We start from the raw sequence: 17,425 nt of genomic DNA, 5'->3' as shown, positions 1-17,425 counted from the left end.
GAGCTGCCACTCGTAGACGCACGGCTACCAAGCATTCCTCAGACTCTGTCGTAGTCCGTAAAAGTACTCCTTCCATTGCTTTGGTGTTACAAAGCCCATGAGGTCATGATATGTCTTTGTGACTAGAATAGTTGTTGTTGTTTCAGACAACAACCGGCTTTATTCCAGGGAGACATCTTCCTCTCCTTCTTTGACGTTCGGTGCTTCCACCGTACAGCTTTATTCTTTAGGCTTCATTCTATAGGCTTTAATATGTCCACTGATGTCGCTGCTTGGTAGCCGTGCGTCTACGAGACTGGGCGAGGACAGGAGACCACCCCCACCCCCATCTCGTCACTCTGATCACTCTGACTCCCCAAAAGCAGACCCCCATCACTCCGACTCCCATTTAGCGCCTTTAGCCTGTTTTCTATATCTGCCCAATCTATTGATATCCGGGGTGAGAGCAGAGACTGTAAGGTGATCATAAAGCTTGCACAGGATAGTGCATCCTTTAAGGAGTGGAATTCAGTGGCATTGTCAAAGAGCCTAACTGTAGCTGTGGGAGTGATCAAGAGTGCGAGTGTCCTTAGAGATGGCTCGCTGCTGGTCGTGTGCAAGGACGCGGCTCAGCAACGGAAGGCGATTGGAACTAAACGTCTGGGTGGAAAGGACATTCTTGTGTCTGATGCTGAAAGAAACACGGTCAGAGGAGTTATCGTAGGTGTCCCTACGGCGACGTCTGTGGATGAAGTTAAGGAGAATTTGACTGGAGTTACGGTGGTGGACGCTAGGCGCTTGAAGGTGACCCGGTTTGGGGTAAGATGTGACAGCTTGTCGGTAATGGTAACACTTGAAGGGAGGTGCCTGCCTAGTAAGGTGTACATGTGCTATAGCGTCAGGCCATATGTTCCGCCGCCCCTGCGTTGCTTTAAGTGCCAGCGCTTTGGGCATATTGCAGCGGTCTGTAGAGGGAAGCAAAGATGTGGTAAATGTGCAGGAGACCACGAGTATGGGAAGTGTGACGTGGGTGCAAAACTGAAGTGCTGTAACTGTGGGGAAGAACATAGCTCTGCCTTCGGGGGATGCAGGTTTAGCAAAAGAGCTGCTGAGGTGCAGAAAATAAAGGTCTCTCAAGGTATATCCTATGCAGATGCAGTCAAGAAAGTTTCAAGTAACGAGTTTAGAGTAAATACAGAGAGAGGAGCCAGCGCTGCTCCCAGCCAGGGCGAAATGAGAAAGGCCAGCGTGGCTCCCAAGAAGTGTGAAGGTTTCAAGAGTGGAGGTCCCAAGTGTGCAGGTTCCAGAATTAATGAGAATACCCTGGTTGTGGATAGAGAGGATTTTGTACTCTTTATGGTGGATGTTGTAAACTGTGCTGCTCAGACTCAAAGCAGAACTGAAAGGATCAGGATCATTGCTAAAGCTGCAGGGAGATTCCTTGGAACAAAGAGACCAACCGGCTTTATTCCAGGGAGACTCTTCTTCATCTTCCTCTCCCTCTTTAACGTTCGGTGCTTTGGAAGTACAAAGCCCATGAGGTCATGGGACGTCTTTGTTGTTTTACAAAGCCCATGAGGTCACGGGACGTCTTTGTCGTTTTATCCTTTAGAAGTCCTTCCTCCATCACTTTGGCGTTCCTAGGCCCATGAAGTCAAAGCAACTAATCTAACACTTGGAGACCTTGCTCAACACCCGGTCTGGAGAGGCGGGAGATGGCGGAGGAGAGTGGATCGGGGATGGAAGACGTTCTGGACGGCGTGGAGGAGCAGCCTTTTCTGCCTGCACGTGCCCGGAAACGTAAAAAAGTCCCTTAGCTCGTCCGAGGGTTCTGGGAATGAGCAGCAGGATGAGGCTGAAGCTATTGATGTCCGGGGTGAGAGCAGAGACTGTAAGGTGATCATAAAGCTTGCACAGGATAGTGCATCCTTTAAGGAGTGGAATTCAGTGGCATTGTCAAAGAGCCTAACTGTAGCTGTGGGAGTGATCAAGAGTGCGAGTGTCCTTAGAGATGGCTCGCTGCTGGTCGTGTGCAAGGACGCGGCTCAGCAACGGAAGGCGATTGGAACTAAACGTCTGGGTGGAAAGGACATTCTTGTGTCTAATGCTGAAAGAAACACGGTCAGAGGAGTTATCGTTGGTGTCCCTACGGCGACGTCTGTGGATGAAGTTAAGGAGAATTTGACGGGAGTTACGGTGGTGGACGCTAGGCGCTTGAAGGTGACCCGGTTTGGGGTAAGATGTGACAGCTTGTCGGTAATGGTAACACTTGAAGGGAGGTGCCTGCCTAGTAAGGTGTTCATTGGGTACATGTGCTATAGCGTCAGGCCATATGTTCCGCCGCCCCTGCGTTGCTTTAAGTGCCAGCGCTTTGGGCATATTGCAGCGGTCTGTAGAGGGAGGCAAAGGTGTGGTAAATGTGCAGGAGATCATGAGTATGGGAAGTGTGACGTGGGTGCAAAACTGAAGTGCTGTAACTGTGGGGAAGAACATAGCTCTGCCTACGGGGGATGCAGGTTTAGCAAAAGAGCTGCTGAGGTGCAGAAAATAAAGGTCTCTCAAGGTATATCCTATGCAGATGCAGTCAAGAAAGTTTCAAGTAACGAGTTCAGAGAAAATACAGAGAGAGGAGCCAGCGCTGCTCCCAGCCAGGGCGAAATGAGAAAGGCCAGCGTGGCTCCCAAGAAGTGTGAAGGTTTCAAGAGTGGAGGTCCCAAGTGTGCAGGTTCCAGAATTAATGACAATACCCTGGTTGTGGATAGAGAGGATTTTGTACTTTTTATGGTGGATGTTGTAAACTGTGCTGCTCAGACTCAAAGCAGAACTGAAAGGATCAGGATCATTGCTAAAGCTGCAGGGAGATTCCTTGGAACAAAGGAGCTTGATTGGGCAGATATAGAAAACAGGCTAAAGGTGCTAAATGGGAGTCGGAGTGATGGGGGTCTGCTTGTGGCGAGTCAGAGTGATCAGAGTGACGAGATGGGGGTGGGGGTGGTCTCCTGTCCTCGCCCAGTCTCGTAGACGCACGGCTACCAAGCGGCGACATCAGTGGACATATTAAAGCCTATAGAATGAAGCCTGAAGAATAAAGCTGTACGGTGGAAGCAACGAGCGTCAGGGAGGGAGAGGAAGATGAAGAGGAGTCTCCCTGGAATAAAGCCGGTTGGTCTCTGAAACAACAACAACTATTCTAGTCACAAAGACATATCATGACCTCATGGGCTTTGTAACACCAAAGCAATGGAAGGAGTACTTTTACGGACTACGACAGAGTCTGAGGACTACGAGGCACTGGACTACTGACACAACGGCTGGAGAGACGGGAGATGGCGGAGGAGAGTGGATCGGGGATGGAAGACGTTCTGGACGGCGTGGAGGAGCGGCCTTTTCTGCCTGCACGTGCCCGGAAACGTGGAGGGTCCCTTGGCTCGTCCGAGGGTTCTGGGAATGGGCAGCGGGATGGGGCTGGGGCTGTTGATGTCCGGGGTGAGAGCAGAGACTGTGGGGTGATCGTGGAGCTTGCACAGGATGGTGCATCCTTTGGGGAGTGGAATTCGGTGGCGTTGTCGGGGAGCCTGGCTGTAGCTGTGGGAGTGATCAAGAGTGCGAGTGTCCTTAGAGATGGCTCGCTGCTGGTCGTGTGCAAGGACGCGGCTCAGCAACGGAAGGCGATTGGAACTAAACGTCTGGGTGGAAAGGACATTCTTGTGTCTAATGCTGAAAGAAACACGGTCAGAGGAGTTATCGTAGGTGTCCCTACGGCGACGTCTGTGGATGAAGTTAAGGAGAATTTGACGGGAGTTACGGTAGTGGACGCTAGGCGTTTGAAGGTGACCCGGTTTGGGGTAAGATGTGACAGCTTGTCGGTAATGGTAACACTTGAAGGGAGGTGCCTGCCTAGTAAGGTGTTCATTGGGTACATGTGCTATAGCGTCAGGCCATATGTTCCGCCGCCCCTGCGTTGCTTTAAGTGCCAGCGCTTTGGGCATATTGCAGCGGTCTGTAGAGGGAGGCAAAGGTGTGGTAAATGTGCAGGAGATCATGAGTATGGGAAGTGTGACGTGGGTGCAAAACTGAAGTGCTGTAACTGTGGGGAAGAACATAGCTCTGCCTACGGGGGATGCAGGTTTAGCAAAAGAGCTGCTGAGGTGCAGAAAATAAAGGTCTCTCAAGGTATATCCTATGCAGATGCAGTCAAGAAAGTTTCAAGTAACGAGTTTAGAGTAAATACAGAGAGAGGAGCCAGCGCTGCTCCCAGCCAGGGCGAAATGAGAGAGGCCAGCGTGGCTCCCAAGAAGTGTGAAGGTTTCAAGAGTGGAGGTCCCAAGTGTGCAGGTTCCAGAATCAATGAGAATACCCTGGTTGTGGATAGAGAGGATTTTGTACTCTTTATGGTGGATGTTGTAAACTGTGCTGCTCAGACTCAAAGCAGAACTGAAAGGATCAGGATCATTGCTAAAGCTGCAGGGAGATTCCTTGGAACAAAGGAGCTTGATTGGGCAGATATAGAAAACAGGCTAAAGGCGCTAAATGGGAGTCGGAGTGATGGGGGTCTGCTTGTGGGGAGTCAGAGTGATCAGAGTGACGAGATGGGGGTGGGGGTGGTCTCCTGTCCTCGCCCAGTCTCGTAGACGCACGGCTACCAAGCGGCGACATCAGTGGACATATTAAAGCCTATAGAATGAAGCCTGAAGAATAAAGCTGTACGGTGGAAGCACCGAACGTCAAAGAAGGAGAGGAAGGTGAAGAAGAGTCTCCCTGGAATGAAGCCGGTCACAAAGACATATCATGACCTCATGGGCTTTGTAACACCAAAGCAATGGAAGGAGTACTTTTACGGACTACGAAACGTCTGAGGAATAAAGTCTGGCGGTAATGCAACACTCGGATGCCAACCGCCATAAAACAACAACAACAACAACAGAGTCTGAGGACTACGACAAAGTCTGAGGAATAAAGTCTGGCGGTAATGCAACACTCGGATGTCAACCGCCATAAAACAACAACAACAACAACAACAAAGCGCGTTAGGACATCCTCTTGCTCCTCATCCTCGGCTCAGTCTCCAACACCCCCCACCTCTATAAACGTTTACCCAGCCCTGTGCTACATAAGTAAGCAACCACAGCCTGACACAAACCCTGTGACTGGATCGCCAGAACGTTCCGCAGATTGAACTCCCGCCCATTATTCCGAAACCACAAGGCCAACCCGGCCGAGTCAGAGTGATCAGAGTGACGAGATGGGGGGGTGGGGGTGGGGGTGGTCTCCTGTCCTCGTCCAGTCTCGTGGACGCACGGCTACCAAGCAACAACATCAGTGGAAATATTAAAGCCTATAGAATGAAGCCTAAAGAATAAAGCTGTACGGTGGAAGCACCGAACGTCAAAGAAGGAGAGGAAGATGAAGAAGAGTCTCCCTGGAATAAAGCCGGTTGTTGTTGTTGTTGTTTTATGGCGGTTGGCATCCAATTGTTGCATTACCGCCAGACTTTATTCCTCAGACTTTTCGTAGTCCTCAAGCCGGTTGGTCTCTGAAACAACAACAACTATTCTAGTCACAAAGACATATCATGACCTCATGGGCTTTGTAACACCAAAGCAATGGAATGAGTTCTTTTACGGACTACGACAGAGTCTGAGGACTACGAAAAGTCTGAGAAATAAAGTCTGGCGGTAATGCAACAATTGGATGCCAACCGCCATAAAACAACAACAACAACAACAACAACAACAACAACAGCCATAAAAAAAACATAGAAGAAGCAGAATACTCCCTTTATTGGGAGGGTTCGCCCGGAGGGAAGGGCTTACTCAGAATAGCATAAATATCCAAGTTCCCAGACTCGATTCGCAGATTGAGAATGATTCTAGGATGGGAGTCAAAACGTCTTAATAGAGAACAGATGACTACAATTGAATCTTTTTTCTACAATGGAACACTCCTGGACGAATAAGGGATTACACAGACATGGTTTTATCTCATCCAAATATCTAGTACCATCTAAATAAAAAATGCAGCTTTTTGAATAACCCTGTCACAATCCTACAAAATAGCAAAAATTATAAAAACTCACAATAGACAGAACTAGAAAAAGAAAGCTACAATCCAAAACATGCAGGTAATTCAGGAGATAGAGGGTTTAAGTAACATTAATATTAATGATACAGCCCTTCAAACGGCGAGCAAGTGTCCGTCAGAGCCCTGCCTGGATCATGCAGTCTTCTTCATCCCAACATGAGGCACAGAGAGCTCTCCTCATAACAACAGGGCAACAAGGCTAACACACAAGGGGATGGGTTTCTTTTGACTACCTTTTTTAAAATTTACCGGTAATTTAAAATTTGGCCATGTCAGTATTAACATACTATAAAAACAACATACTGTCTCTACTCTAAATACATAATAGCTGTAGATGCAAAAATGCTTCGACAGCGTCAGCCCAGTAGCATTTATTTGGTGGAAGGTTTGCAAAACTGGCCAAATGAAAATGACCATGTGTTAAATTAAGAGATGGAAATGAACGTAAGGAAATAGAGAAAAACAAATACAAACAGATGGACAGAGACACAGGTCCACTGAGGAATCTAGTGCGGGGTTTGCTACTAGATTTATAGGTGACTCTCTCTGTCGTTTGGTGGTAAACGCTCCAGCCTGTGAAGATGAATATAAAGGAAGAAGAGAAGAAACAAGAAAGACACATGTGAAAGTGCACAGAAAATGACATTAGAAACCCGCATTAGTAAAGCCACAGCCAAAAAATACCAGGAGAATATAAGCAGATGGCAGTTGGCATTTATCATTGGAATCCCCCCATTGTGGAACAAATAAAGGGTCATCGTATCTCACAATAAACATGTTTGTATTGTTAATTAAATGCATGGTTGGACTACAAGAGTAATCATAATCCAATTGAAATCGCAATTTCAACGGTTGCAAAAATGAAATTGCAACGATAGCAATTTTTGAAACACCATAATTTCCTTCATAAATAACAAAATATCCTGTATCTGCATTAAAAACTGCTAAACCTTGTAGTTTAGCACTGGACAAATGCGTTTTGAAATACATGGGATTCTTTTATTCTAAACACTTCCAGGAGAAGACAAAAAGACTGAAATATGAACCGAAAAACTGAACTTTGAACAGAATTCGAAAATCTAAATTGCAATACTTGCCAGAAAAATAGCAATTTGATATTTTTCACAAATTGTGCAGTTCTAATGCATGGCTTTTTATTTCAATCAAAAGTGTATCATAATGTGCAAATATATGAAATTGTAATTAGGGCCCAAAGAGTGATTAAAGAATGGCCCAGTGTGAGAAGAATAATTTGACGTGATCTCTGTTGTGACACGAGTTTATTAACAGTTCAAATGCCAAGAACTTGAGTATTAGACAATATTACCGGTATGTGAGAAAGTGAATCTAACCAATTTATTTCTTAATATCTTGCACTTTCTGAACACAATTATATAAAAGTGACTTTGCCTTGATTAACTTTGCAGTACATAAAAACATGTAAATAATATGTGATTATATTCATTTTAGGGGATAATAATACAATATGTATAACTATGTCAACAGTCAAATAAAACTCTGAAACTATACTGAATAAACTGTATATTGGGTACCTTGTGCAGCTTGTGTCACCATCCTGTCATTATGTACTCCAGTGTAAATGTTGTCTGAGGAGAGAGAGCCCTTCAAGGAACATGGCTGTTGGGTCTGGACTTGGACTGGACCAGGTCTGGGCTGAATAATGGATCCAGAGCTCACACTAGACACTGTCGAACCCTCAGACAACAGGGAGCTCTTAGCTGGCGAGTCGGATGAACTGACCGCACTTTCACCTTTAGGATCAGACGCATTCATGTTATACAATTAAATGTCTCAAATCATGTATCTGTAGTCTTAACACCCAAGCCTCTGTCTCCACAAACCTTTTCTGTCACTAGTAGAAGCGTTTACATTGTTTTTGAGCTGCTGCACCATTGGGTTCATCAGTTTCCCAGCCTTAAGCTTGTGTTTGCTGGTCCTGCGCCTTCTGCCACTTGGAGGAGCAGCATGAAGAAGGCCTACACTAGGGGGCAGTGTTTTCCCCAGGTCATTGTACAGACGCTCAATCTCGCTCCTCTGGAAGGATTGCAGCTCGGAGATCTCCTTCATGTGTCTGAGGAGAAGTTAACACTTTGGTAGATTACATCCTTCAACAGGTCATAATTCAACATACACCATGTAATATAAACATTTAAATTTACTTTTCTCTCAGTTTCTGCAGTTCCCTCTTGATGTCTGCATCTTCAAACTCGGAGTCATTGTCACTGCTGATGTAAGATGACTGGGTGTGTCCTGGAGACGGTGAGGGGACGTGGCCATTCATTGCTATGGTGGGACGATTTGGTCCAAGTGTGCTTTGCTCGCTTTTGCTCCGTCCACGCCTCAAAAAAGCTACTGCCCTTTTCATCAGGTCACTGCCGCTATGTTCAGTCAGGGCATGGGCAGGGGGAGTCGAGTGGGACAGTGGCAGGACCTTGCTAGGGTCCACTTCATCTGCAGAGTCTGAATATAGGTGCGAGGAGTGGTGACGTGGGCGATGTGTGGAAGAGTCAATGGTTTTGGCTCGTGGGATGTGCTGTGGCGTGATATTGGGGCTGGACACAGGACTGAACTGGAACATGTTTGGTGGAGCAGAGTATCGATTACTGTAAGGCTTAGATATTTCTGAAGTGTCGTCATTTGTTTCTTGGTGTGACTTATTGGATTTGGCCAAGCTCTTCGTGTGACTGTGAGAACCAGTTATACCACAAGAGGGTGTTAAAGAACTACAAGTGCTTTGACTTGTTTTGCATTTCTCCATATTGCAGATGGCATCTGGAGGGGTGGGAATGACCTGAGAAAAAAAAAAAAAAAAAAACATAAAATAAAATAAAAATCATGGTCCAAAGAGAATCATGATATTAATATTGACAAGCTAACGGCATAAGCAATTCCATCACAGTAATGTTTAGTTTACTTACTTGGAAACGGCTTTTGGAAGAGGGAATGTCCTTGATGTTCAGGTGCTTGTTGGCATCTATAACAAATATTTAAAAAATAAAGCTATTGTTAAATTCGTAGATAAAAAACTAAAATACACCTACCGGTCACTGCAGAATTGGCTGCACTCACACCATCTGCATGCTCTGGTATCAGAGGCTGAAAAATAAAACGACAAAAGGACATCATCATCATATAATAATTATGCTCTACTGGTTGAAGTGTTCTTAAAAGTGCACTGCCAGTGGTAGAAGATGTAGTGGTTGCAACATTTAATTACTTAATCCATATGCATTCATTATTTTTTAACTTAAACAGTACATCCATTTTGGTTTTAAATCTTTGACTTAATGTATTTTTTTAACACCATAATTTATTTGATAAAAACAATAGACATAGAAGTCTTTCTCCTGCTGTAAATATTGAATTTATATTTACCAATGGCTCCTTAATCTTAGCGAGTCCTCCCTCTGCACTTTGTCCATCCGATCCTGTTGTGGAGCTGATGTCTTCTGCACTGGAGGCCTGCTGGTCAGACATGTTGCTGCATGACTGAGACGGGACATGCTCCTGATAGAGAAGATTCCTTAGTTTCTCATCTAAAGTCTTTATTGTCCGATCTGCAAACTCCACTCTCCGTGGGCCGTCACTGTCAGACTCCCCCTGGGGGCCACTTGTAGCCTGTTGACCCGAGGCGGTCTGTGATACTTGATGTGCAGGACTTTCAGGCTGTGATGTGATGGATCCGGGTTGCATTGATGAAGAGAAAGGCTGCTGCAATACTACTGACTGTTGGGAAGTAATTTCTCCTGTAGGGCTAATTTTATTTAGATTTTTAGAAGTTAATGCATTGGTAAGAGCCATTGTATCTTTGTCATTCACCTCCAGAGATACAGGCGGCACTATGACGCAGCATGGCATCTCTGTTACCATAGAGATAAAAGGATCCTCTACAGAAAAGGAGTGGCTGAGCTCAGAAGGAGGAAGGGGATGTTTAGTCACACTAGACTGCGGCTGTTGTATCTGGGCCTGGCTAATGTTTTGGTCTTGTGCTTGCACTGATGCCGTTTTGCCTGTAGGGGACAGCATGGAGGGTGTTGAACTGGATAAAGATGCAGCAGGAGTAGACACTGCAGCACTGGTAGTTGTAGGTTTGACAGACGAGTTTTCAGATCCTGAAGAACAAAAAATAAATGCATACATAAGTAAATAAAGCAAAACATGCATTACTTAAAGAAGCAATGTCAGACTAATGTAGACCAGGTCTCCTGAGTGCTACAGTGTTACGTCATTGACCGAATTCATCAGAAGGCATTGTCAGCACAAGTGTAATTTCTGCTCTTCATTCCTGCCTTGAACAACTGCAGAATCACTCTTACACAACCACTCACAAAAGGATGGACAACATACACATAAATAATAATGGCAAAAAAATAATTGCATAAATGAATTGCAAAACCACATAAATACCAATGAAATGTAATTAATTAAAATGTCTGCATCTTCATAAAAAACATGTAGAGGTTTCTTTTTAATTGAGGCTGTAAATTACATAATAAAGCAATCAATGCTGTGATGCAGAATAATGTTGCCGCCTACCATGATCTGCAGACGTCAGAGATGTTTTTTCTGGGTCGGCGTTGGGTATTTCAGCCACTGGGCAGATGATGAACCAGCGTTTGCCTGTGTGGAGGACTTTCAAGGGCAAAAAAAAGCCATAAATTCACATCAGTCAATCTTTTACTATAAAATAGCTGGATTCTATGCTCAAACAATGAAAACACTCATTAAACTCACCATTTTGCTGGTATACCAGCTGAGGGCTGCTTGGAAATATAACATTTGAACCCTAACAAATAAAATAAAATAGACACATGGTGAAAATGTACAATGTTTATATACTAATGCAATGTTTTTGTTTATAACCAAGTTAAAATTCCATGGTCACAACAACTGATCATCCCTGAACTTTGTTGTTAGGCATCATTTAAAAATTCGACAATTGTTTTATATGAAAGACACAATTAGGATCCAACACCCTGAGCACTGAGGCCAGCGTGAGGCACAATCTCTGCATGACTGCAGCGCTTGGCAGTGTCCCATCAGGAAACACATACCGGTAGTTAGTCTGGCACATTTTAGAGTATGACTCTTTGCTTACTTAACCATTTTCAGTATTATAGAGTATGCAAGTAAACTGTATTTAGGCATTAGTAAAACATAATGTAGTATCTAACTACTTCTACTGGTCCCTGTGCAGCACATGCCTCGGATGGGCTCACCAAAGTCATGTGCTGCACGGGGTCAGGTAGGTTGCAGGGTGACAACAGTTCATTTCTCACCTCTGTGTCTGCGGTGCCGTCTGTACTGTTCTGTTTGGAGCTCCCTCCAAGATTAGAATCCTTCTCACCCTCTGTGATCTCACTCAACATGTCCTCAGCCTTCTCCACAAGGTCCTTCAATTGCTCAATAAACATCTCCTTCTCCAGAAGCAGAATAAAATCATTTTCCACCTGAAAAGGAAGATAAAAATATATGCCTATGATTTGGCCAGTTGCATAAATACACACCCTACACTAATTGTGATTGGTGCTGTTTATTTAGCATTTGTAAAGAAAAAACTGCTAAAAAAACAACAGTATTTCTGAGCTAGAGTGTTCAAGTTTATGCTTGGCACGTACCATGTATGTTGCAATTTCTTCTGGCGCGTCTCCATCTAGGTCAAATTTAAATGTGACCATCTTGTGGTTATGAGTTTCCAGTTGGCATTCCACCATCTTGTCCCCGGTATTACACACCTTTAAAGAGAGAGAGAGCAGAGCACAACTGATCAGACAAAAGAACACGGATTTGAAGATTGTATACATATTCAGAGGGCTTACATTGAGCATGCTCAGTTTGGGCTTGCTGATCCTCTCTTGTCTGGAGCGGGTTCTTGAAGTCTTGCGGTGGTGTTTTCTGACCTTTCCGTCACATTTACTCCCATAGGTCCCCTCATAGCCATCACTCATCTCTTTACCTGACATGGCATCAGAGTTCATGCTGGAGCCAGAACAAATACTTATGAAGAGCAGTGAATTTAAAAGCTTGAGCATAGAACAAACATCACAATTACAATGTAAGTTGAGACAAATCACCTTTAATTGTTTGTTTAACTATAAACCAACAGTTTTTGTTCAAATTACTATTTTAGCAGCTAGAAAAGTTAAACAAAACATGGCACCTGTCATAGCTCTGGCCAGAGGTGGGTTTCTCTGTGGCTTGGTCCTAAAAATATAAAAGTGACAAAAATATGTGGGTGAATTGAAGAATAAAAGTTGAAAGACGAGAGACTTGACAGAACTGAGACTGAATGTATTCTATCACATTAGTTACTCCTTTCGGAATAATGCTTTTTATGAGCATACTTAGATTTTCCAACGTTTGCCTTTACCTCCATTGTTGTTCGTGTTGCTCCATGAGCAGCCACACGTGCTTTGTGCTGGATCAGATTGCCACTCTCTGATATGGGTCTTTGGGTCTCGGTCTGCACTGGGACCTGGTTCTGGACCTGGGTCTGTGAGTGCAATTGGGAAACACAGTTGTCTGCAGAGCCGCTGTGCACAGGGGAAGAGGTGGTCTGGCTGAGTTGTCCAGGCTGCACTAACTGTGAGGGAACCACTCCATGATGAATGACATGGGTCTGCTGGGGAACCTGCTAAATGAGAAAACAATACTTTATTCAATATTGTTTGTAATATTAATAATAGTATTGTTAAAATACCAAAAAGGCGCACATAAATTAACGACAAAACCACATTTTGGGAATTTGGGATTACAAATAACAAAAACCCTACATTATCTAATTATCAATAATCAAATAATTTTTTGTACTGAATTACAACATACAATGTGTGTTTCACTTTTTAAAGATAAAATATTGTGCTTTAAAATAAGGATCTAGAACATTCATTGTAAACCACAATATTCATCTAAAACAGCTTAATAACCATTAACCATGAACCATGAATTTCCTGTTCAAAACTGCAGAACTGATAAGCCTCATTTCACTGTGGAAAGCAGTGGCTTTTAATTTATGCATTTTTTCATGGAAAATGGTTTGATATTTTAAAACCCAATGTGTTTGTTGTGTGTAGATAGGGGGAGGTGATTTAAAAAAAAAAAAATGTTTTATTAGCATCCAAATTTCAAATGCAGGATAATACAGAAGTCCGTTTCATAAAGCCAGACTTTCTGCCCATCTTCCCTCTTGACTGAGCATGAACACAGTTCAGGCCTTGACTGTTTCACCAGCCTCAGTCCACGAGTAACAAAGATATGGGTCGACCTCTGAGGAATTAAACGAGAGGACGGGCAAACTTATATATAACACTTACTCCCCGTTTTTACCGTCACAAAGCCACAGATTCAAGGATAAAACCCACTCTCACTAATATGCAACTCATACTTGGTCATTTATGGATAGTCAATGTTCAAATGATCAAATTATACATATCAAATTTATATTGATATTTATGATATATGTTTAATGTTTATTTATGTTTAGATTTGTTTTCATTTTGTAAATATAATTTTTTATAAAAAACTAAAAACTTTTTAAAGTAACATTAATCAAATAATAAAAACATGTTTTGGGATATTGTTTCCTCTTGGAAAATGTTATAAACGTGCAAGTTTGACTCCAGACCAGTCTAAGTTCTGTCTAAGTTGCCATTGCGACTGAGTGAGCGTGCTTTATGTGTGTGCGCAATATTCCTAACATGCACTTTGAGGACATAGGGTGCATCATAAACACATAACACATAGTAAAGTGCATAAATCAAAATTCAGCAAACTTTCAAAAACACATACAAAACAAGCCGTCTGAGTCACATCACCACTTCATAACCACGTCTCAATTACCTGCGTCAGAGAGCTTCCATTTGGAGGAGGCTGTGTGTTCTGAGCCAAGGCACCGTGAGCATGTATCGGGTGTAATGCGTTTAATGTCGATGTAAATACAGGTTGTGGATGGTGCAATGGAGAGGTGGGCGTTATCTTCCCCAGCACCGGTGTGGGAGAGGGTAAGAGTGAGGCGGGCATGTTTGGAGACAACATGTTCTCTACCATCATGGGCGAGAGGGGGGAGACTGAGGGGGTGACTGTGGGGTGGACCGGGCCGGGACAGAGGAACATGGGGCTGGGGGATGGAGAGATTGAAGGAGGAAGAATAGAGCTGGAGGAGATGGTGAGGGAGGAGTCACAGTCTGCCAGCACCTGCACTGTAGGGTACTGAGGGGGGAACTTAGGAAAGGACAAAGTGGGAGAAAAGGAAAGAAGGAAATCGAGAAAACGGTGCAGACTATTAATATCCAAATCAGAATAAATTACATGAAGTATTTGGTTGATCTGGACCTTACAATATGATGGATCCCACAAATGTGTTCCTCTTATTCTTTAATACTATGAAGCGCAGGCTACTTATGTTCACAGCACACCAAAAACATATCCGATTTCGGGACCTTTATGATTGTCTAAATGATATGCAAACAGTAAAATCTGATGCAATTAATCAGCGGGATCATAGATAAATCAGATGATTTTGCGGTTTGCATATAATTCTAATAATGTTTTATCTCCAAAGATCTGATAGTAAGATAGAATGCTCATGTATCTGCAGCTACTGTGAAGCTCGTTGAAAGAATGTACCATTTATTTCAGTTTAATTTAAGTATATATGCATTACGCCTGTTTTCTAAGTGTATTATTTTCCCATTGCTTTATGATAAAAACAGCATATTATTTTTTTTTTTTTTATACCTGGCAGGATTGTGCAGATTGTAGAGGAGTTGAGATCTGCTGGGCCTGGAGCTGAGGGTGTGCTGAAGTCTATAAATACAAGGAAAATCATAATTGTGAGGTTCAATAACAGACAGTAATGGCTTGATGTTCTGCCTTGCACAATACAGTATCCCACATTTGAAAAGGAAACGAGGAGAGAGGATGTTAGCCAGAATAGTTCACCTAATTCTGAAAAAACACATTTCCTTCAATTGAATCTGGTAACAATAGCCCACTAATTTCCAAATGATAGAACTTGCAGCTCTGACATCACCGTCAAATCAGATATTTGAGAAACTGGCATTTGAGCAAGATTTAGGCTCCACAACAAATGACACTGTGTTGAAAAGCCATCATATCGAATTTAATATGAAACAGAAGAAAAGGTCAGAGTGTGCAAAAATCTAAAAATGTTTTTGCATCTTGTCCGGACAAAAAGCAGAGTCCAAAGCGTTATGTGTGACAAAAGGAGACGGTAAAGGTTGGAAAATGATGTCACTGATTAAAAAAAAAACAGATTATGTTCGGATAAGGAGATTAAAAATAATTCTACAAAAATATGAAATGTGGAATGTATTGCATTATATTCAATTTGCTATGCTGTATGGCAGTTCAGAACAAATTTGATATAGTCAGCAAATTCAATTGAAGATTCAAACGTATCATCAATGCATCCATTTGTAATAATAATAATTCCTCACCTGAGTTGGATGTCCGAGCAAGCTTTGACCATTCTCCACAAACGTTTGAGAATACTGGACTGGAGCTGTGTGTTGCTGTGGTCCATTTATGGAATGTGCATAGTCCTGGTTTGTAATTACAGCCTGGTTTTGTGATAGAACTGTATTTTGTTGCAAATTCGCATGGAGCTCCTGCTGATTTGTCAAATGTTGATTGTAAATTTCGGCCGTGGCTTTGGATGGCATTTGATTTGGAGCTGCGCAATTGGGATAGGTTTGTTGCATTGAGAAGAAGCCTGTTGGATACTGTGGTTGTTGACTTTGGTAGCCTTGTGCAACATATTGTGATGTGGCTGATGCTTGACTTTGTTGAAGATTAAGAGGCGCATAGCCGGCGGCATTGGTTAGGGTACTGAGAGGAGCGGCGGGAATACCCTGGTTCTGGTTGTCTATAGAGTTGGCCTAAAACAAAAGAGAAAAGTGAATGAACCATTTGTCAATAGTTTCCACAAAGATACACAGAAAACATAAATGTACAAACGCCAAAGCCAGTCAATGTTTATATTTGAATCAAAAGGAAAAACTTGCTGCAATCACTGCTGACAAATAGGGCTGTTAATACGATGGAAAAACAAGTATGGTAAAAGATATGTGACATAAAATGGCAAAGAACAATAGGACAGGGGATTAGTTCTCCGCACTGCAAGTGAAGAGTCAACGACAGACGCGGAAAGCCTAGCAACACGGAAAGCACTAAAACTATGAGCAGGGAGAAGAGATGTGAGGATTTGTATCAGTCAAGAAGGGCAGGTAAAACTTAAAACACCCTCATGCTCTGAGGCAGCAGCTCCCAGAGAGCAAAGGTCAAAAAGGTATTAGGTCAGAGCGTCTCTATGCAGACTGTACTTCTACTGATTAAGGTGTAGACGGGTGGTTAGGAAGCAGTCGAGACCTTGTTAGGACACAAAAAGAATTCATTTTGAAACCTACCACTGTTTCTATGTCTCTAAAAAAAGACAACACTTGAGTCTTCAAAGTGCCATCTCCATCACTGTGGGATGTGCGGCGGGCCACTGCCGGGTGCACGTGTTGACAGTTTGACATGGGACAGAGGGATGATTTGCCACTGATTATGTTAAAAAGGTTCTTCTGCAGCAGTGAGAAATCCGAACCTTCACTTGGCAGTTTCTGGCCTAAACCGTGGCGTCCAAATCCAGGAGTTATTCCAGTGTTTGGGTATTGAAGATCATTATCGCTCGATAGGGGCGGGTGGTTACACATATAAAGCAAAGACAAGCAGGCCTGGCATGTTTGTCCCCTTTGCATGGACAGTAAATGGTTATGATGAGACTTTAGACTGATAAGACTGCTGAGGTCGGAGTGCCTGCGTCCGCCTCGTGCAGGAACGGCAAAATTCTGATTGGTCGATTCAGATGAAGGTCTCACAGTGGTGTCACTAAGGCGTCGTTCCGGTGATAAATGATGCAAGGTCGTAAAAGGAGGAAATCCGTCTCCTACTTCCAATTCTGTAGGACTTGACTCCAATTGGCTCTCTAGGACTACCGGGGTGGGGCTAATTGACCTCTGTGATTGAATGTGCCCGTTAAGTTGACTAAAATGGTTGGCCCTGTAAGTGTCGATAACAGGAGCACTTCCTCTCCTGCCGGCAGTGCCAAAACAAGTCCGGATCTTTGGGCTCAGAGTGGGTCTCCAGACTTCACCTTTGTCACAGGAGCGAGGTCGGACCGGGGACCGACCAGGCTGATACCCAAAATGCAAAACACAAGTTATGCAAATACACTCATGGTGAGGTCAAAAAGTTGGTAAACTGGGCACAGTGATGACGTTTAACAGATATAATGCACCTAAACAAGAATTTAATATAAATGTTATACACACTAAAAATC

General features: G+C 43.4%; 1 protein-coding gene across 8 annotated transcripts in view; it reads right to left on the bottom strand.

Moving 5' to 3' along the window:
- Positions 1-17,425, bottom strand: part of LOC140363216 (serine/threonine-protein kinase WNK2) — a 41,353-nt gene that overhangs the window by 3,749 nt on the left and 20,179 nt on the right. For 2 of the 8 annotated variants that reach the window (XM_072449648.1, XM_072449649.1), the window contains exons 10-26: positions 16,509-17,279; positions 15,540-15,980; positions 14,818-14,886; positions 13,921-14,301; positions 12,452-12,715; positions 12,242-12,285; positions 11,901-12,060; positions 11,700-11,816; positions 11,361-11,531; positions 10,816-10,867; positions 10,618-10,713; positions 9,457-10,193; positions 9,123-9,177; positions 9,000-9,055; positions 8,241-8,872; positions 7,923-8,152; positions 7,614-7,832 (exon numbers count right to left, since the gene is read on the bottom strand). In XM_072449648.1, the coding sequence (XP_072305749.1) occupies positions 7,614-7,832; positions 7,923-8,152; positions 8,241-8,872; positions 9,000-9,055; positions 9,123-9,177; positions 9,457-10,193; positions 10,618-10,713; positions 10,816-10,867; positions 11,361-11,531; positions 11,700-11,816; positions 11,901-12,060; positions 12,242-12,285; positions 12,452-12,715; positions 13,921-14,301; positions 14,818-14,886; positions 15,540-15,980; positions 16,509-17,279 (4,495 nt within the window). Of the gene's footprint in view, positions 1-6,534; positions 6,634-7,613; positions 7,833-7,922; positions 8,153-8,240; positions 8,873-8,999; positions 9,056-9,122; positions 9,178-9,456; positions 10,194-10,617; positions 10,714-10,815; positions 10,868-11,360; positions 11,532-11,699; positions 11,817-11,900; positions 12,061-12,241; positions 12,286-12,451; positions 12,716-13,920; positions 14,302-14,817; positions 14,887-15,539; positions 15,981-16,508; positions 17,280-17,425 lie in introns of all 8 variants that reach the window. The other 6 variants (XM_072449646.1, XM_072449644.1, XM_072449647.1 and 3 more) reach the window with 6 other exon arrangements.

The sequence above is a fragment of the Eucyclogobius newberryi genome, unplaced genomic scaffold (genome assembly GCF_026437365.1).
Source record: "Eucyclogobius newberryi isolate DKJ021-1_F unplaced genomic scaffold, fEucNew1.0.hap1 SCAF_17, whole genome shotgun sequence".
NCBI classification, from domain to species: domain Eukaryota; kingdom Metazoa; phylum Chordata; class Actinopteri; order Gobiiformes; family Gobiidae; genus Eucyclogobius; species Eucyclogobius newberryi.
Note: the sequence above shows the minus strand (reverse complement) of the source record. Positions and strands in the feature narration are given on the sequence as shown.